This window comes from Pleurodeles waltl, chromosome 2_1 (assembly GCF_031143425.1).
Source record: "Pleurodeles waltl isolate 20211129_DDA chromosome 2_1, aPleWal1.hap1.20221129, whole genome shotgun sequence".
Lineage (NCBI taxonomy): Eukaryota > Metazoa > Chordata > Amphibia > Caudata > Salamandridae > Pleurodeles > Pleurodeles waltl.
The window spans coordinates 382,029,649-382,050,875 of record NC_090438.1 but is presented as its reverse complement, the minus strand read 5'-3'; the positions used below and the strand labels follow the sequence as shown (position 1 = coordinate 382,050,875).

Sequence of the window (21,227 nt, the reverse complement as noted above, 5' to 3'; positions counted from 1 at the left end):
CATAAACAAGCATTTGCAATGCAGTGGGTCTCGCGTTTGCTCGAGTTAGAGCTATTGGCGTTGTAAATTCGTAACTGGACTTTTCTTGCCACATAAATTGAAAATTAAAAGTAACAGTTGAGCTAAGCCATCCGAATCAGGGCGCCATCAGCAGGAGTGCGAAGGAGAAACAAAAGAAAAAAACATAATTTTGCTCGTAGTCAAACGTATCGGCAAACGTGCAGTTATCTATGTAACAGGGTCGTGTCCAAGACGGTAACAAAAGCCCCCCCAAGGAGGGTCAGTCATAAAGGATTTATCTATAAATGATTTTTGAAAGGCAAGCCCACGAAAGAGTTAGTGATGGACGTGCGGTGGGCGTGGTTAAAAGCCCTCAAGACTTAACAGGTCAAATCGCTTGAGTGCTCGCCCTGAAAATACAAGGCTAAGGGAATACATAACAATATCACTTCAAAATGATGGCTTTAATTTCATCCCAGGCTGACTACTCATTGACCACACATTCTAAACTCAGCATTTCTCCATGTCTATTTTCACAGAAAATAGTTTCATCTCTTGGCCTGTATAGTATTTCTTTCTAATAGTTTTCAGAAAGACTGAAATTGTTCGCACTTGGATATACTTTTGCTTTAAAAAGAAATGTTTTGAAATTGGTTTATTTTTGCAAACTAATTCTAACAGAGACATCGAATTGCAGAGAACATTTCCTTCCAGTTAATGTGCTTAAATGTCAGGGAACATGACACGCACGTTTTGGAGTTAACAGCAGATTATTTTCTAGCAACATCCACTAAGTGGTGCAACGTGCGCACATTTAAAGCTTTTTTTGTCTTTTACCTAGTTATAGCAAACGAAAGGCAGCACTTCTCCGGGGATTAATACGAACTTGTATATACGAATCATGAAGTTGGGTAACACCGTTTCTGCTAAGTTTTCAGATTGCTTATGTAAAGTGCATTGAAAGAGTTAAATATAAAAATAATTTGCAACATTGTGAGCAATGAGAAGCTCTAACAAGCGTTTGGAATGCAATAGTCTTGTGTTTGCTCGAGTTAGAGCTCATAGCGTTGTAAATTACTGACTGGACTTTTATTGCCACACAGACTGAAAATAACAAAAGGAAGAGAGCAAGGGTGAGCTGGCCCTGGAAAAGCCCCTCTCTGCTGTTGGTTTATGTTTACAGAGGGAGCTGGTGGGGAGGAGTAACTGAACAAGCACCCATACTGTTGAGGTGAAACAGGCAAATGCCAAAAAAAAGTCCCTTACAGAAGAGATAAACAGGACATAGCGTAATTACACAGTACTTTGTGCTGCTCCCAAAGTGAAAAAAGGCAGGACAAAGAGGCAGAACTGACCACTAGCAAGAAAGGATTTTTGAAGGACACTGCAACTAACCAATGTAAACGCTGGAACTCACTCTATAGTATACTTAAAAGTATACAGCAGGCCGAAACGATAACGCTCGACCTAAAAAATATAAAAACAGGGCACACATGATTATTGTACATATCACTTAAAATGAAGTACCAAAATGATATATCACTTCAGCATATCTTACATGAGCACTGTAAGCAAAACTGGAAGTCCGTCCTTCACATCTCAAGCATATAAAAACTGCATATTCTAGATATTTACAGATTCATTTAAAATTCATATATTTTCTAATTGCTAAGGCGCCTCGTATAAAATTAATAATTGTATAGCAAGCTGCTTGTGACGCTAACCAGTGTAAGAATATCAAGCCTGCCTTATGGCTTCTAACGTTTTTCGTACATCACGATCGGAAGCAGAAAATCGCAAAAAAGCATGAAGTGCACAGAGCTCTGTGGATATATCATCTCAAGGACAGTTCGGTAGGTTTAAAAACCAGGTTCCTTGTGGGGCAAAGGCAGCGAGGAATTGTGCTGCGCTTAAGCAAAAAATCTATACAGTGGGTCAGAAAGCAAAACCAGATGTGGCTCTACACCTAAAGTGGTAGCCAAAGGGATATAATGGGCAACCGGCTGTATAGGTTGCATGTGCATTATACTATAATTAAAAAACTGATTTCTAATATGCTCTCTGGAATTTATATTAATGATCTCGGGACTATGGAAAAATGTAAGCACATCCAAGTCAGAGAAAATCTGATTCAGATAAGATAGCAATGGGATCTTACTCATATTATCTAGGGTGATATAATCCTTAACTTAAAGTTTCGGGAAAGCTGCCTCAGGTGAATGCCAGATCTTGAGCACAAGTAGCTAAGGGGTAATTCTTATATTATCCTCTAGGTAGCTCATTTCTAATTCAATATGACATATATAAGTTGCAACGCTCTTGGAAACAGAAAGGAATCTACATACAAAACTATTTTCTGCCCTCTGCAGAATTTTATGTTTGATATATCCCCACACTCCTGCCCCATAGATCCCCACAGAAAAATATTACTGTAATTTATAGTTTAAAGGCCTTACTTAGAAGCAAACTGGAAAATTACCTTGATTACTCTAGCAAAAGTCTGCATTAATTGATTCACCAAGTAGCCCTATTTCAAATTTGGATAAAACATGATGCCTACATTGTTAAATGTTCTGACTTTCACAACTAAAGCATGTCCTATAGAATGTAGTTTAGATTTACGTCCTGATTTAGAAATTGACAAATGGAATACTCCTTCACAAATGTGATGGATATCCTGCCTGCTGTATTACAATCCCCACAGGATATAATGGGATCATAATACGGTGGACGGGATATCCGTTGTGTTTGTGACAGAGTAACCCCCCCTACACCAGTGTATTTTGGACCAGTGATTATAATAAAATATTTAGTAAGGTTGACTTTTATATCAAGATCATTCATAAAATCAGTAAATGTATCTAGCAAAATGATAATGTTACTTACAGTTCTGGCAAGGAGAAGTGCATCATCAGTGCATAAGAGAATGGAGACCGGAAGTTTCCTAGCTTCAGTCAGATCTTTCCACCTATTTGCAAGATAACTATCCAGGCCATTTATATAAAATAAGAACAGAAAAGGTGCTAGAGTAAAGCTTTGTCATACACCATGATTTGAAATTATAAAAGGGGAGCATTCTCCGTCTGGACCAGAGCGTATTTTAACTGTTGAATCCCAATGTAAATAAATACCTAAGTAGATCTACCAATTCTACTTCAACCCCCGTATTTTCTATCATGGCCTATAACTTCCCTCGATTTACCATATCTAAAGCACAGGAGAGGTCCATCAAAGCCACATGCAATGAACTGCTCCTGGCATTGGCATACTTTCCTATTAATAAAGACACATTTTAGGGCTGCTCCACTGTCCCTATATCTTGTTAAAAATCAAAATGCTTAGTAAAAATGAACTGGGAAGAGTGTTGTGTGAACACTTGTGATATTTGGCTTGGAAAGAAAACTTAGGGCTTTAGTTACAACATTTTGGCACAAGGCAGCACACTCCTTGCTGCGCTGCCCTGCATCAAAAGAAAAGGATAGGAATGCACCAAATCTATAAGATACAGTGCATTCCTGTCCTCTTCCACAGCGCTGGTGCACAATTGGCTGCCATGTGCAAATGCCCTTGCACCGTGGTGGAAGAGTATCTGCGTTTTCAGGAATGATTGTTTTTGTGCAGCAAGGAACACCTTCCTGCACAAAAACAATCAATGGAGGTCTTTTCCTCTTACTATGTGTCCTGCAGAATGCAGCACACATAGAAAGAGAAAAGAATCAGGAGAAATAATGTTATTTCTCATCTTTGTGCCATTCTTACAGTTCCCCTGGGAAGACGTAGGCTTTTGATGCATTCCCAGGTTTACAGCATGTGATAAATCTGGCAATGTGTCAAATGCCATGGGTGTTATGTGGGAACATCCGCCTCCCTATCGCAGTGTGAGCGTTGCCTCACTCCATATCTACAAGGCCATGAAAAGCCTTGCAGATATGGCTCTGCACTGTGCCCCACAGGACTGTCATTAAAAGTGATATTCAGAGTGCGCACAGAGGCATGTAAATAAGACCCTTAGCTTGTTCTTTTCAAACTCTTGTACTTCAGTGTCTGCACAACGGGCATCTATGCAATAGCAGGAACAAGATAAAAACTTAACACCCCAGTTAAAATCTTAGGTTGGAGTGTTAATTTCAGGGAATTAATGTTTTTCAAAACAATGGTGATGTATGCATAATCATGCTGTTTCATGCTCTTTTAACATCAGAGGGCCAGGTGTGCATACACAAATACTGTTCATGTCTTTGTTCAGAACATTGCCTCCTCACAGTCTTCACTGGGTGTACCAAACTAGGTAATTTAGGGAGGCCTTGCTTGCTTTAGCAAGATTTGAAAAACATGGGAAATTCCAAGAGCGCACTACCAACTTACATTGAACATCATTTTTCACTGCAAAGCAATCTCTAAGCATAGTATGACAAATCAAAAATGCATGCTATATCAGCTACTTCAGATATCTGAAAACATTTCAATTTGTCTGTGGTATGAATAATTAAAATAATATGGATTTGCAATTCTATATATAAGGATGACTAAGGGGATCCTAGGTTTCACCTGCACATGCGTGCTTGCGCGCTGGGCTTATGAAATCTATTGTGATAAAAAAACTAAAAGGGGCTTGGAACCCGCCCCTTACTTACCTGAACTTTCCATTCATCCACTCCATTCTCATGTGCTTGCTTCTCATTGGCCACACTTCGTCCACATTCACTTCCTTCGCTTCCAGCTCTGCTTTTGCCACTGCGTGGCGCTTGGACGAAGTACTCCTTCTGACCACTGACATTGGTTGCAGACCAGTTTCCTGCCATTAACTACTCACTCGCCAGGTACTTTTTTTTAGGAATTCTGACCAGCTAGATGGCTGCGCTGTTTGGCCTTAACAAGCCTCAAAGGGCTTGTATCTTTTATAAGTACATCTTCCACGAAGATCATTGATCTCAGGTACTAGTGTGACACGCTCACTTCGTCCCCTTAGAAGTTTGGACTCTCGCTTTCTGTAAACAAGTCCTGTCATGGGGCACCAAGTACGCAAGGGTTAAGAGAAGCCAGCACCTCAACAGCTTCCTGCACACCAAAGGCTTCCGTTTCTAGGTACCTGCTGCAAGGCTCTCTCACAACCGGCACGAGTATGTTGGCTGCCTCACCCTTGACTTTCCCTCGCCTTACTCTCCTGTCTTTGCTCTTCACCCTCACCTCACCTCTCCCCACCTCTCCTTCCTCTCACTGCGAACTACTCTCTTTCCAAATCCCCATTCTGCCTTCACCTCGCCCTCCCCTCTCTGTTCAACCTTCTCTCTCTGCCTCACTCTCCCGCTTTCAAACTGGCCCTCCTCTCCACCTCACTGGCCTCTTCCTCACTATTCTCCTTCCTTTGCCTCATCCTCCTCCCTATCCCCTCTCCCCACCTCCCTCTCTCTCTCCTCACCTCAGCCTTGACTCAGTCCAACCCGACAGTTTCTATCGGCCACACCGTCATCCGCCTATAGGATAATGATTTTGTACATGTAAAGGGCGCACGAACACTACAAGTGGGAGCATGTGTGCTTCGGTGTGTACACATGGGTGGGTTCCGGGACCTTGCACTCCTGCTGCCCTTAACAAGTTTTTCATTTGAAGCTTTCAAAATTGTTATCAGCAATAGCAACAAGGCATTGAATATGCAGAGCTTGCTCGTGATCACTCACAAAATCCACAAAGTAGTGTACATAGCAATCGTTATGTAAACTTTCACAAATGGCGCCTTCTGCCATCCTATTGCATGGGGTTTACAAGCTCCGGTGACGCTTCTAACAGACCCAGCTTGTTTCTCTTTGTCGCTCCTTGCACATCCTCCTTCATCCACTCCAGACACCATCTTGGCTTTTTCACATGAACCCCAGAGGAAGCGAAAGTAAGTCCAATCTGTTCACACCATGTCTATTAGCCTTAAAACCTCACGTTTGAAAGGCACTTCTCATGCCTATAACAGTGAATGAATGTGACCTTTTGTGGTGCACATGTAAAGCGCTCCAAAACCCCTGATGGAGTTTGTGTTACATAAAACTGCTAAAAACAACAAGCGTTGGCAAAGCTAATAGGTTTTGCCTTTGCAAAATCTATTGGTTTTCTCAGTTTTTTAGACTTGTTACATATCAGTGCTAGCTGCCATGCAGCATGTCTTAAAGTAAAAAAAAAAGCAGTTTGATGCAATCAATGCTGTCCGCGTCATAGCTTATTAAAAAAAACTTTACATCATGTTGTACAGAAGCTAGCGCTCCTGTGCAACATGTCTATGCGTTGTCCGTATCATAGTGCTAGCGCTGCTGTGTAACATGTCTGACAAGCATTGACAAAAACAAAAGTTTGCAGAGACAAAACCTTTTGGCTTTGCTAATGCTTGTTGATTTCTTGGTGTCAGGCCTGCAAAAGGAATACAACATGTAACATTCACCTGGTCTTGTGTTAGACACCAATTTAGCAGCAAAGTCATCATGCCTTCAGAAATTCAAAATACGGGACAATTATTTAAACCGAGAAATTCCCAAACCTCAGTGTCAGATTTTATTACTTCATATGTGATAATTATTGCATATGGCAGGGCCTGCTCGTAATCAGACCCTCAATGAGTTTTACTGCAAATATTAAAAAACAAAGGTCCTATTAACAATCAGTTTTGGAGTTCACATTTTAATTATGTCATCTCTGCATTTCAGTCAAGGTCACTGACAGGCGAGATAAACAATAAATATGTAGACATACACCACCATTTACATCTAATATTAATTATTCCGTTATAATGTCGGCAATAAGTGAACAGAATTGTCCTACAGCCATCTTTCATAAAAAAATAATTCAGAATATTTAACTCTAATTTATCAATAACCTAATTTTACACATTTTATTAAAATTTATTGAGCATCAGCCATTTCTCAGTCGTCCCTATTTCAAGTCCTCCTTTTGCCCACCAGTGTGAATTCCATATCACTGCAAGATCTCGTTGTTATATTTTTTACACTGGTATGTAGTGTCCATATTGCTGTGTTTTCATTGACCAGAAAATGTTCAAATATATTGTTGCTTCCGTCCCTCCATGCCAAAGCGCATGTAAAGTTGATGAAAAGTAAAAAAAAAAAAACATTTTCAATGCAACGGGTTTCGCATTTACTTGAGTTAGAGCTATTACCGTTGTAAACTCCTAACCGGACTTTTCTTGCCAAACAAATTAAAAGAAAAAGAAAACGTAGTGCGATCACGCTATGTAAAATGCTGCACGATCATGCTGCATGGAAAATAAACAAATAAAGTAGTCCGGAAACTATGCTGAAAATTTCGAGCCTTGTATGTTTTTAGTAGTTTACCGGTGCTGTGTAGGTGGGCTAAACACCAGAAAAGGCAAGACGTATGCATGCTTTTTACAAATGAAAGCAAGCGGATTTTAAAAGGCAAGCCCACAAACCAATGAAAGTGACTGACGTAACATGGGTGTGGTTGGAAGCCCAAAGAGAGATTACAGCATGGGACGGAGCGCTTTGCGCTCGCCCATAAAAAACAACACTCCTACTTCTATACTCCCTGTACCCCTCAAATCTGTGTTAGAGGAAGTGGCAGCAATCCAGTCAGTCTTTTTAGCCCCTTCTTCACACCTTCCCTTCTTCTATCTGAATCAAAACATCTCCATACAGACATGTATATTTCATCAGAAGGAGAAAATTAGCTGTGTTTGGCGTGATTTTACCTTGCCCACTAATCTTGAGTGTGAACTGTATGAAACCAAAGGTTTTGCCATTTCAAGGTTTTTCTATCTGGGGCACCCACAAGACACAATGTTTGGGGGCCACAGGGGGAACCCCAGGGCCACTGCGGCCCTGCTAGCTCCACGTATGCATTCATTCTGGGTGCAGCAGGAGCTGACATTGTTCGCTCCCGGTTGGTGCAGGTATATTTCCATACTCCAACCAGCCGGAGCAATTTGAGCTTCCTTGCCCGCAAAAGCGCGGGCAGAGAAACAATTGTCTGCTACCAACTGGTGGGAGCATAGTTGCACCTCCCACCAAGTGGAAACAGGCACATTTTCCCTGCCTGTGCTTTTGCGGTCAGGGAGACAGTGTTCTGGGGAGTGGGCTCCCTGGGACACAAGAAGTGAGCCAGCCTTGGAGAATGGGATCCTTAGGGTCTTTCAAGGCTCGGGGGATTAGCCCCCTCCCCTTATATAAAATTGGGCCCCCGGGGATGGGATCCCCAGGGCCTTATGCCCCCTCCCCTTTCATTAACAAGGTAGGGCCAGGAGATGGGTCTCTGGGGCCCACAGTGTTATATATTTATGGTATAGGGTCTTTAGGCCAACCTTCTTCTGCCATTGGTCTGTCTGAGTGTCATATGTATTCTGCTTCTATCCATAAGAGGTACAGCCTGAGATAATGTTTCCGCCCACATGAGTCCTTGGCTCTTTTGCCCTGTGAATGATTATAATTTCTGATCATATGTGAACATGCACCTGAAAATGAATACTTCATTGTCAGGGATGGCTGGCAGTCCGTTAGTTTTCAGTTTTCTCATTTTATAGTTCACCTTTCATTTCATTGCTTCTCTTTTAATTTTAATTTTTCCTTAAGGGGATACTACGGCTCTCTGGGCAATGCTAACCGGTCACATACAGTGTGCTGAATCCCATGTGGCAACTTCCACTTAACCAGATGGCAGCTATAGAATGCTGCTGTCGGTAGGGTATCATTGTTTTACCATTGCAAGATGGCCAACGTGTTGATTCTAAATTGGCAGTCATGCTAGAACTTTAAAACAACAATAGATTATGTTCAATACCTCTGCAGTTCTGACTCCCGCTGCTGTATTTAGTTCAGTTACTGCAAGAGTATGACCGCCATATATAAAAAGCAGCATGTTTTCTTTTTTATTCTAATTTCTTCTTGAGCGTATGTGTTTTATTGCAGTTTTATCAACAAGAATTAATTACAAGATGAATATATATATTCATGAGTGCAAAGATGAATGACGGAGTGCATGTATGATGACTTATTGAGTGCCTAAACTTATAAATGACACAAAAGGCATTTTCATCCTAAAGGTACAACTATCTGAATTGCCACTGCTTGTTTAAACTATTGATATATAGGCCCTCCAAAGAACTCTGTAGCCCAATTGGAGTAGTGTCAGAACTATTGTAAAACCAGTTTATTCAAGTTAAGGAGCATGCAGCTTTCCCTGTTCCTTCACAGCTGAATGGGGATAATACATGTCTAACTCAGGCATCCTCAGAAGTGGTTGCTAACAAATTCAAGTGGTTGGGCGAATATTTTGACCCACAGACAAAATAAACAGCAGAGTCATTAGGCTGAATGCCAAAGCTCGGTCAGTTTTAAACAGTGTTTATAACTGGACACGATTGAGAGCTTTGCAGTTGAGGCTGAAGGCATTGCGAGTTTCTCACAGTGACTGTCAGTGAGTAAAAGTATCCTCCTCAAATTCCTTAGAGTTTAAAGAAAAGTTAAAAATGTACTTATTCACTGTCTCAGTGTTCCCCTCTGTCTACTCTTGTTAGTCTGTGACTCCAGCACATCCTCCCAGAGCCTCAACCAACTCCCCCTACCAACACAGACGCTGCTCTCATTCTGCTGAAAATGTTAAGCAGCACAAGAGAAACACCAGGATTGGTAGGAAAGTTTAGCTTGATGTTCTCTTAGGCACTGAGGGCCTGTGCCTGCTGTCCAACTAGTTGTCTAAGACAGCTCAGGTTGAAGAGGTTTAAAGTATGCATGCCAGGATGACTGCCGCAAAACAGCCAGCCAAAGTGACATGCACACTTTAAACTGAAGTGAGTACCACTCCTCCCTGATGCTGCCAGTCAACAGCAGTTGCCCTGCCATCAGACTTGGCTTAGCTACCAGCATGAAAAATAAAATAGTAATACATTAATTGTATTTTTCAGGTTTGCTGTACTAGAAGCAGGGGGTGACACCCCTCCACCCTAATGGAAAAACAACTGCTGCATCCTTCACTGCACTACACTGCACTGAACTATCATATCACTGCTGTTTTGTATAGTCCATACAAATTGCCATCATGGCTGTCAATCAGGTGTTGCCAAAGGTAACAACTATTCCTCAGGCTAACTCTTCAGTACCCCTTGTCCTGCCCTTGGTGCACTTGGCACTCCTGGAACGGCCCTTACAACCTCCTGTCCCAAGGGTGGCAGCGCAGAAGCAGCAACAAATGATATACAGGGTTGTAAGAACTATGATCACTTTCTGTAGTTTCCACTGCTTGCCCCTAGCTAATCAATCATCAGAAAATTGGTTATTGTAAATTGGAGAGAGATTGGACAAGGGGCGTGCACAGTGATGCCATTGGAGACAGATGGGTGCATGATGTAACTTTCACTACCGCTGGTATGTTGGTGAATGTACAGAAGTGCAAGGACATCAGTGATATTGAAGAGGCAGACTAATAGATCAGATTATGAAGCTCAGCCTTCAGAGCATATATATTATTTTCTAACCAAATTAACATTATTCTGGGCTAAATATTTTTAGCCAGTCTGAGGAAACTAGGAGCAAAGGGGGCCACCGCCTAGAAACGGTCACATTTCACTGCGCTTTGTTTTTTCCCAGTCTCTTCTACAACTGTCAGGTATTTGAAACATTCGTGTGATTCCTGACCTTTGGATTTTTAACTGTGCCCATTAGAAAAACACTTTTTATGTATCTGCTCTGTAAAGTGATATAAAAATAACTGTTGGGGTGTGTGCATGCTTGTGTCATGCATGCTGGAATTTCTTTACATCATTGGTGTGAGACCCTAAAGAAGTCAATATTCTAAGAGTGGCTATGTGCCAGTGCTTAATTTGTGCGTGTTATTTTCGTTGAGGGGCGCTAGTACTTATTTTTCGACCTCAAGCAAAAGACACATATGGGAAAGACGGAGGAAGAGAAAAACGAAAAAGCGTCACATCGGGAGAAAGCAGAAAGTTGCAAGAGTGAGCTGTAGGGACAAGGAGTGGCTAAAAAATGGATTGAAGAGGCCCGAGATGGCTTCAGTATTACGCTGCCTCAGTATTCCGTGATTGCACAAATATTTAATTGCAGCAGCCGTGTGTTTAAGAGGAGGACTTTTGGCACCAGCACATTTTTATTTACACATTAAGCACAGCCATGTACTATGTACTAGTCAGGTTCTGCATGGTCACTGCTAAAGCCTGCATAATTGTCAATTAGGGGTACTCTGGGTTAGCAGCCCGTACCCCTGGCTTGCCCTTTGGCACCCCTTGCACTGCTCTTCCTGTTCTTAGGGGTTATAAAGGCAGCGGCAGGAACAGAAGTCGCCTGTACTTTCTCTAGTTTCCACTGCTTGGCCTTCCCCTGAACCCTCAACTGTAAGTAGGAGGCTGTTGACGGGCAAAGGGTGGAGCAGGAGCCAACCTCGTGCTGTCACTTATTGTCATGTGATGTGTGAAGTCACTTCCACTACCTGTAGCATTGTGGCGCAGTGATATAAAGGATGGTCTGGTTGAGAGAACGTAGAACAGAATGTGCTTTTGTCTTTTACAAATATTCCTCTACAATGCGTGTCAAGTATTTCCTGTCAGCTGATTTTTTTTCTAAATTGCAGCAGCTGCGAGCTGAAACCACACATTCTGCAATATGGCTGGTTGTTTAAATACTCCTGCGGTGATGGTTGCAGGGAATAAAATATAGCTCACTCTTCCGTCAATACTTCTCACGCAGAAATGTGCCTTTCAGTCTGTTTTCCAAACACTTTTATCTGCATACGCCTAAGTAACTGTTTCACCCTCTATCTCAGCATTCTGAAAGGGGATATAGGTGTGCATGCAATACCGGGCCTTTAGTGGGTGTCTGTATTTTGTGTGCTTGAGTGCATTCACTAGGCAAAAAAGACACGTATTGTATTTTGTCAGGGCTTGTTTATCTTTTTTCTTTGAGCCTTTGAATAGTTAGTTACTTGTTACAGAGAGCCTTTTTTTAGTTTTTCTTTTCCACGTCTTATTTTGTTTCCAAGTTGTACTTTTTCAACCCTTTGCTTTGCTTGGTGTTTTCTTTCACTGTAATTGTTGTGTGTAACATGTACTTCTTTAATGTATGCAATGGATCCCGAGTTGCCCTTCGGCACCAGAGAATTGTGAGGTCTCTGAAAGTAGTACAGCATGGTTGTAAAGTAGCAGGGGGCAGAGGAAGCCATTTTGTCACATAAAATGAAGTGTTGGACAGTCCCCTTGTACATTCCGTAGGGTACTTCGTTTGTATTCTTGATCCACACTGCTACTTGATCATCAGTCCTAGGCTCTCGTTTTAAGCAAGATGTAGGTAAGCTATTTCTTGCAATGATACCACGTAGCACATTTTTTTTATGGAGAGCCGAAAATACAAATTTCTGAGTTTTTCCTTATGCAAATAAAGAATCACATGTAGATTTTGGTGTATTAGAAACCGTGGATAATAGCAGGGTTGTGGTAAAACTCAGAAATCTGATTCCTATGCAGCTGGGGGTTTGAGCAGGGATCCAAATGGAACAGACCATTTACAATAAGGGACTGAATAATAATTTTCCTTCAGGGCAGCACAGTGTTGCGGTTGAAAAAATAGATAAAATTATACTTGGGCCCCGATTTAGAGTTTGGCAAATGGGTTTAATTCGATATCCTGTCTGCTGTATTACGATCCCATTATATCCTATAGGAATCATACTATGGGGATAGGATATCTGTCATGTCGGTGATGCATTAGCTTGTCAGACAAACTTCAAATCAGGCCCTTAATTCTGCATGAAGTGGCACCCACATTGATTAGCCGAGTGAGGTGATTCTCCCACCATGTAGGAACTATAGTGTTTGTTGTATCAACAGTGCCTCGAGTTCACAAATGGGATTTCCAGCTTGATATGAGCTTATTCTGTCAGTCACTATACTGTTAACCAAATGTTCCTTGATGCATCTTGCTGTGTTATGATCTGTAGTTAGTCGATGGCACCTGGTATGTGACCATTTTTCACACTATGGGGCAGATTTATAAAAAGTGGCACTGCGCTTTCCCTGCGCCCCTTAGTAATCCCCCCCCACCACCACCATGTGCGCGCCATATTTAAAATGCGCGCACCATGGCGCAGGGGAGGGGTCAATAGCGTCATTTTTCATGATGTTATTGATGTACTCTGCAGGAGTAGTGCCAAAATGTTGGCACTACTCCTGCAGAGTACATAGGGGCCCATTATAAATAATGGAATCCCCATCTTTAACGCCTGCTCCAAGCAGGCGTTAAAAGTGCTGTACAAAATGACGCAAGGAAATCTCTTAGATTTCCTTGTGCTGTTTTTTCACCCCTCCCCAGTGGGGGAACGCCCCCCTTTGCATACATTATGCCTGGCGCAGGCATAATGTAGGTCAAAGGGTTACAAAGTGGCACAATGCATGCATTGCGCCACTTTGTAAATATGGCGCTAGAATTTTGGCCTCGTTGGGGCACAATAGCTTATAAATATGCCCCTATATTTTCTTTGAGTCTTTGTAATGGTACTTTTTAGGTCTTGACAACAGACAGTTTTTGGCTTACTGCTGCTGAAGACCTATTGTGAACAATACCAGTACTTACAGTGGGCTTTGGGCCAGCCCACTGCTTCATTTTGGTTGACCTTCAAGTCAATCTCATTTGCTTGCTTCATGTGTTATTCCTTTGTGTCCTCTTTTTGTGCTTATCTCATTCCCTTCTTTATCATTCTTTTAATTAAATGACTTGCCACATTTTCATGGGCCTCTCGTTCTTGTGCTGCTTTCCAACTCGAATCCCCTCCTATGCTTCTGTGTTCCTCTCCTGTCACCCAGCAGCTCATCTATTCCTTCCTCCTCCCCATTGTCCATTTTATTTTTTTGTATCTCCCTGTCCAGTTCCTCCAATGCTGTCCCTGTGGTTCATCAGTGCTTATGTCACTCCAAACCTCCTCTCCACACACTACAATGTTGCACTGTCCTCCCCATCTTGTTCAGTTAGATTTGTTTTATTTATTTAGTTACTTTGATTTTCCCGACATTTGCAATTTATTGCCAGGCTACTCCTTTCTAAATATAAATGTGATTTGACAAACTTTTTAATTTGTTTTTCATTTACTGCTCCATGGTGGGCAGGTGTTTTCCTGGAAATATTAAATTAACCCAAAAGAAAAATGGCTGCCATAGCATGAAGCATGCAATATACACACTTTTGCACTTTTTTCAGTTTTTTGCTGGTGGTGAACAGCATTTGGAAAAAGCATTTTTTTTCTTTTTGCCAATGATAAATGGCAAAAGCATTGGGAAATAAAATAGGACTGCACTGGAAAAACTAAAAAGCAAGATCTTTTGCCTTTGTCAGTGTTTGTTAAACCATAGCTGTGGTTGGTTTAAACAGCTGCAGCTTGTGACATTTACAGGAAATTACCTATTGCTGGCATCCTTCGCATCTGCATGAACTTTGTTTAGATTCAAATGTTTAGAGAACTCACTTTAAGATTTGTATGCTGACATTTGAAACCTTTAACTATTTAGGGGGCATATTTACAAGATGCACCACTTTTCTTGCGTCGTCCTACCAATCGACACCATAGTTGCACCGTATTTACAATATTGTATAATATTTTCAAACTTTTTGATGCTATGGTGGTGCTTTGCTGCACTAGCGTAAAAGAATGTTGATACTATTGAAGCAAAGCACAGAAAGGCCAATTGATTAAAATGTGTGTGTCATGTGAACTGATCTGAGCAGGGGTTAAAAATGACAAGCAACTTAGATGCAGGTATTTCAAAAGTCCAAAGGAAAACAATCATTAGCAAAGCCAGTAAGTCTGACCTTGGCAAACATAACTTCCATAAGCTTGCAATATACAAAACTAGTAATTTAAAAACATTGCATGTAATTTTCGTAGAACATTATACATACTTCCTATCAGGCAGGTGCTTTGTGAACATGCATAGAAACTTTGTTGGTTTTAATGAACGCCACAGGACAATATGATTCCTATTAGAGCAATAAACTACTACTCCTGTTTCATTGTTGTAATCTGAAGACATAGTTTAAACACCCAAGGATGACTAAAACTATAAAAAAGGATAAAGAATGGAAAAAAAGCATGAGCATAATAAAGTATTAGCCCACCATTCCTAACACTGAAGTACAGTTCATTTTAAGTAGATGTCACATGAAATCAGGACAATGACGTAACTCATAGTGGAGGAGATGCGTTCGCTGAAGTGTGCTGAACCATTGCTAAATGCTGCATGCTGTATTGGATAGCAAAATGTGAATGACAGATGAACAGTTCAATGGAGTGTAGTGACCCAGAGTCCTTCTTTGCAAGTGTGTTGGACCTGGCCCTTTCTGCAGGATTATCCCCAGACCTTTTTGCCTTTTCCCTCCACTTTTTGATGAATTTGTTTTTGTTGGCTTTAGTACTCTGGGCACTTTACCACTGCTGTCTAGTGCTAATGTGCAGGTGTTCTGTTCTTGACACATGGTAACTTTGGCTTATCCACAACAGGCATATTTACGATAAAATGGTGCCTCCAAAATATAGATTTTAGCTGTACCCAGACTGTGTAATACAATTTTGTTGACATACCTGCCCCTTCAACACCTACTCGTGGTAGTAAGTGCTATATAAATACTGTTAGAATTAAAAGAACTCACATCATAGCTCAGTTGATAACTACAATACCACTCAAAACGAATAAATCTTTGTTATCACAAAGATTTGATCAATTAAAGTCAGTACTGAATCCTAAGCATCCTTTACATTTGCAGATTGCCTTTTCCTTTTGCAGATGAACTCTTAGCGCACATTTGCATTTCTTTCAGGCAGCAGGCACCCTGGCAAGAAATTGTTTATCTTCTGCCCTGCTTCGGTTTCACAGCACGGGATACTCCCTGAATGACACTTCAGCTGAAGCATTTACAATTTTGGAATTAACCATCCCCTGATGGTTGTTTCACAAAAAGTAGGAGAACAGTTTTTCATAAATCCTCTTTGTGCTGACAGTAAGGCTGGGGAATGCGCAACTCCCTTCCCATGACTCCACGCTCCCCCTGGGGTCGCGCCCACAGATTTCAGACCTCTGGTGTAGAGGCATAATGTAGACCAATTATATCTGATTGAAAATCAGTTTCACGTATAGGGAACAAATATTTCAGGTGTAATGTTCTAAAGAAACTGAAAAGTTCTAATTTTGTGGAAAGCAGTGCATTTATGTGTATGGGGGTACACTTAAACTTAAAACCTGTATTTCTAAAGTATTGAATGTGTGATTTTATAGATTAAAAATTGGAATGGGGGTGGATGTCTGAATTAGTTTGAGCCACCATTTGTAGTATTGATTGCAGGTCTAACATTCACCTAGTGTGTATAGGTTCCTGTACCATCCTCATTTGCCACCCCTTTGGTGTCCGCGTGCCCATGGCTTAGCAATTGTAGTTTTGTGTACATGCGAGTGTGGACTAACGTGAACTTGTTGTGCGTGCCAATGACATGAACATGTTTTTGTGATCAGGCCTCTGGTGCTTGTAGCATTATGGCAGTTCGAATAATTTGTATTTTGTTTCCTCACAGATTCCTGAGGATGAAGCTGGATGTCTTGCCCCTGAAGACTCTGGCAAAGGCAGTGGGGGCAAAATTGGTAAAAAATGGAGGGCAGTCATTTCTCGCACGATGAACAGAAAGATGGGAAAGATGGCAGCAAAGGCCATATCTGATGAAATGGTAAGTGTTGTAAAGTCTCCTTTTTGGATGGTCACCTTCAACTTTTTGATGCTTGATGCTGTTGCTTTTGACCTGTAAGTGTACTGAGGCTTGCTAACCAGGCCACAGTACCAGTGCTTTTTCCCTTAAATTGTATTGTGATGATTACCAATCCAATTGACAAGGACTTTACCACCCCTGTAAGGCCCTACTAAATGGTAACAGTGGTACCAAGGGCAGGGATGGTTAAGGGGTCAACAGGGCTGCATCACGGATTGTGCCACCCTGTCCGAACCGAGTAAAAGTAAATTTGCGGAGCTGCCATGTCAGCCTACAGAAGCAGCTTGCCTGCTCAAATTAGCCCATTCACTGCCATAGCACAGGTCAGTCACCCCTAAGGCAGGTCTCCTATAGCCAAGGAGGCAGGGTGCACTGTGTTATGAGTGTGGACATATATGCACCAGCATATATGGTCTTGTGGCAGCATTTTAAACTTAATGCTACCGCAAGTGACTGGAAGTGCGTAAGATGACATGGGCTGGCTCCTGGGCAGTCCTTGGTGTCCAGTTCCATGATGGCCTGGCTGATTCCCCCCATGTTTGGTATCAAACACTGTGCTTTTTAACCCTGAGCATGATTCTCGCGCCCAAGATTAACATGTACCCTGGTGGCATCCTTACTGGATGCCCACCAAGATACCAACTTTCCCCTGCCTTTGCGGGCTCTCCTGAGCCTTTTGCCACCAAGACAAGAGTCTGCCCTCCTGCTACATGTGCTAACACTTCCCCCAGGATGGAGACAAAGGACTTAGGCAGGAAGGAAGTCACACATCCTCCCTCCCAGGAAGGCTAGTGTTTACAGTAATCAAGGCGGTGAGCCTTAAAGGCTTAACCTCCCTTGATGTGTAATCTCTAGTCCCCCACTCGAGGACTAATCGCTTCCCACCCAGACTTCACTGGTAGGCAGGACAATTAGCTATTAAGGAGGCATACACCCCCCCCCAAAGACTAGCCACGCCTTTAGGGTGGGCTAGGGGGGTCTGTACAGCCAAAAAAGGGTTCTGCCATACTGGAAAAACTTAGAAATAGTGTATTCTGGGTAGAAAAGTGACTTACTCTCACAGGAAGTCATCATTTCAGGGACAGGCTAGCTGCAGGGATCAGTATCATATTGGCCACTAACTCCCACACCCTTAACGCCCCCTAAACCAGGAGTTAAGGAGCTCCCATGTCACCAGAACCTCAGTTCTGACTTTGAAATCAAGAAGAGGCACAAAGAAGGTGCCGTCACTGACAACAGGATTTCAGACTTCACCTCAGTGTAAAAAGAGGACACTTAAGTGTCCTGAGGAGACCGTATACTAGACCTGTGTGACTGACGAGTTCCTGTGGTGAAAACTCATTGCTCCCAGCAAGAGGGACTCCAGTGGATTCCATAAGCTAAAGTACACTCCCCTGACTGTTGGTACCAGAAACATGTAACCTGCAGAAAAATCATCATGCTGTGTCTCCAGAAGTGGAATCTGTCAGGCCCCTCTTAATTGAGTCCAAAGAAAGTCAGTGACCTGCATCCTGAGAGTGTTAGTGAGGCTTTCTCCGAGTTTTCTCCGAGTTTTGGGCCGCTACCCCCTGTCCGGACGACCTCCAGCCTACAAAGTAACCGTGGACTACTTTTGCCGCTGACAAGGCTTGTCTGTTGCCACCGTGGTAACCAACAGCTTCTCGGACATCACCGACTCCAGAGAAGTTCCTCAGCATCATGACCGATGTTGGCAACAGCCCCACTCCTGAGAATCTGTATCCTGAAGGAGACGCCTTTGAGACGCCTTTGAGAGGAGCAGCAAAGCATTTTTGGCACGACCAATCCCCGTGATTGACAACTGCAAGGCCACTTCTGCACCCGGTAGATGCGGTGGCAAAGTTCCAGCTGTAGAATCCAGGTCCTGGGACCCCAAAGGTCTCTACTTTTCAAGGGTAGAGTGTGAGTCCACCCTAAAGTAAGCTTTTGTTGTGTGGCATTTTGACAGCACCGCTGCACCCGTACTCCCTCGGCAAGATAACTAGGAACTGACTGCTGAAGCATGGTCTAGGGACCCGGAAGACCTTTACTCCAAGTGGGTTCCCCGGAGCTCACCCTACAAGTGACCGATTGCACACTAAGGCCCATATTTATACTTTTATAGTGCCGCTTTTGCATCATTTTGTGACGCAAAAGCGGTGCAAACGTACAAAATATAATTGTATTTTGTAAGTTTGCGCCGCTTTCACGTCAAGAAATTACGCAAAAGCAGTGCTAAAAAAGTATAAATATGGGCCTAAGATTTTCCCCATTGAACTCGATGGGAGTTGTTTGACCGTTAAAAGTACTCCATTTTTCAACGCCTTAAAAATTCACAACTCCGGTTACATGTAAGATAAAAAGTTCATTTTGGTGTCTAAATTAAGATAAAAATCTGCTCCATATTTAAAAATTGTGTCAGATTTCTTTTGAGTCATGTCATTCACTTATCATCCTTGTGGTTGTTGTGAAATGCTTTATACATTTTCCTGTAAGTAGCCTGACTGCTCTTTGCCACTCCACCAGGAGTGAGCCAAGGTTTACTGGTGTGAACCTGAGGTCCACTTCTGGGCAACGTGCTAGTATTACACTGTAAGACTGTCCAGTCATACCATAATGCTGTCACCTTGCTATAATAAGGAACATATTTCAAGCAGTCTTTCCTAATTTGAACTCTTGTTTACTCCTTTCATTCTGACAGGATTCAATCAATTGAAATACACCTCTCAATATTATTAATCAACTGCATAATAACTTTTTCAAAGGAAGAAAAATCAGTCTTCTATTTGAACCTATTGAAGCTACATTAGGTGAGGCTGGAAAATTAGAGCATAGTCCTATAATGGTTTTGAGGCACACCATTTCTCCAGAGCTTAACTTAATTTCTTTGTTGATCTTTTTTCTCACACAGTTCAATAATTATTTAATCATTCGCCAACAGTTTATAAAGTTGCATATTATTTCCTGCGCAAGAAGCCAGTCTTACACTGCTTCTTGGTGTCTCTTCTGTTTTGTATTCATTTTTAATTTACTGCATTATTATTATATGTATAGTTATTACATTAGTTAGATTGGGCGAGAGAGAAGAGAAGGCAGAGGCATTGAGCGAAAAGAGGGACGGTAAGAAGCTATCTAAGTGGACAACAAGTCGTAAAAGGATTTGACCTCAACACAAATAGAAAAAGGAAGAAGTATATTGGACAAAAATGTAAACATGAGGGGAATAGCAGAAAGAGCAGGCTGTCAAAACGGAATGGGCTGTCGAAATTTCTGAAGAAGGAATGGCCTCTCAGGACAGAATGGACTGTCAAGATGTCATTAGATAGACGAGAGCAGATAGAAGTTGCAAGGGGCAGTTAAGTTATTGGGAGAGATGATAATTTAGGAGCGGGCACCATCAGAATTTAAGATTTTTAAAGAGGTAGGGCTAGAGTAATATCACGGTACAGAGATTGTGTAATAAATGGGAGAGATGATAGTGGACGAAAACATTGACAAACACTGGTCTGGCATCTTTGAAACTAAAAACACTTAATTGTCGACTTTAGTTGGCTGGTTAAGTTTGTTGGGTGAGCTGTTGAAAGCAAAAATGAGTCAATGGTTGATATATAAGCAAGTCAGTGTGTGGGTGAATGAACTGGTGAATGACTGCATATATGGATCAATGAATGCATGAGGAAGTGCACAGATAGATAAGCAACTGAGTTCACTACCTCAATGTGACACAAAGAACATGTGCCCCAAGAGCTCAAGCCGTCCAGCTTTCCTGGAAACCAGAACAAGTATTATATAGACATGACTAGTGCAGTCTTCCCTCACCTACAGAACAGGTATATAGGGGCACAAAGGTGCAGGCTTCCAGCCATCACCCACTGACAGGAATTATTGGGAATGTGCACGAGGAGTGCAAGATGCAAGTGGTACAGTGCAGTGCAGAATCAAGGGGAGCAAGGATGCCGAGCAGCGCATACTCAAGTGTGCAGTGGACGAACCAATGAATGGAGCAGTACACACCAGTAAAGCACTGCAGAGTGTTAAGGTGCAGCACAGGATCCAGGATTTATTGAGCAATATAAGAGTTAAGAGGGTGGGGACCAGTGCTGCGTCAAGGGTCAAGAAGCATTAAAATGAGAAGCACTGGACTGGTTGAGGAGCAGGCAGACCTAGAGGAACAGCCTAGGGCACTGGAGCTGCAGTGAAGGTTCTGGAAGCCAAAGGGCAGTGTCTGGTGAGGAGCAGCAGATGGACTGTGAAGAAGGGGGGTGCACGGAGACCAGGGCTATGAGATATCAGTGCATGACCACAGGGAACCAGCACATTAAATGAAAGCAGTGTGTGGTCCAAGGAGGTAGGCAGTGCAGGATCCAAAGCAGGAGGGTCATTACTGGATCCAAAGGAGTACAGGGGCAGAACAGCGTTAGGGGGCCTGGACAGGGGGTTAGGGGCTCAGAGTCCAAGGGGAAGAACCA

At 42.3% G+C, this 21,227-nt stretch overlaps 1 protein-coding gene across 1 annotated transcript in view; it reads left to right on the top strand.

The window, feature by feature from the left end:
- SASH3 (SAM and SH3 domain containing 3) overlaps positions 1 to 21,227 on the top strand; it is a 215,233-nt gene that overhangs the window by 85,520 nt on the left and 108,486 nt on the right. The window contains exon 3 of the mRNA XM_069212942.1: positions 16,573 to 16,722. Coding sequence (XP_069069043.1) covers positions 16,573 to 16,722 — 150 coding nt within the window. The remainder of the gene's footprint in view (positions 1 to 16,572; positions 16,723 to 21,227) is intronic.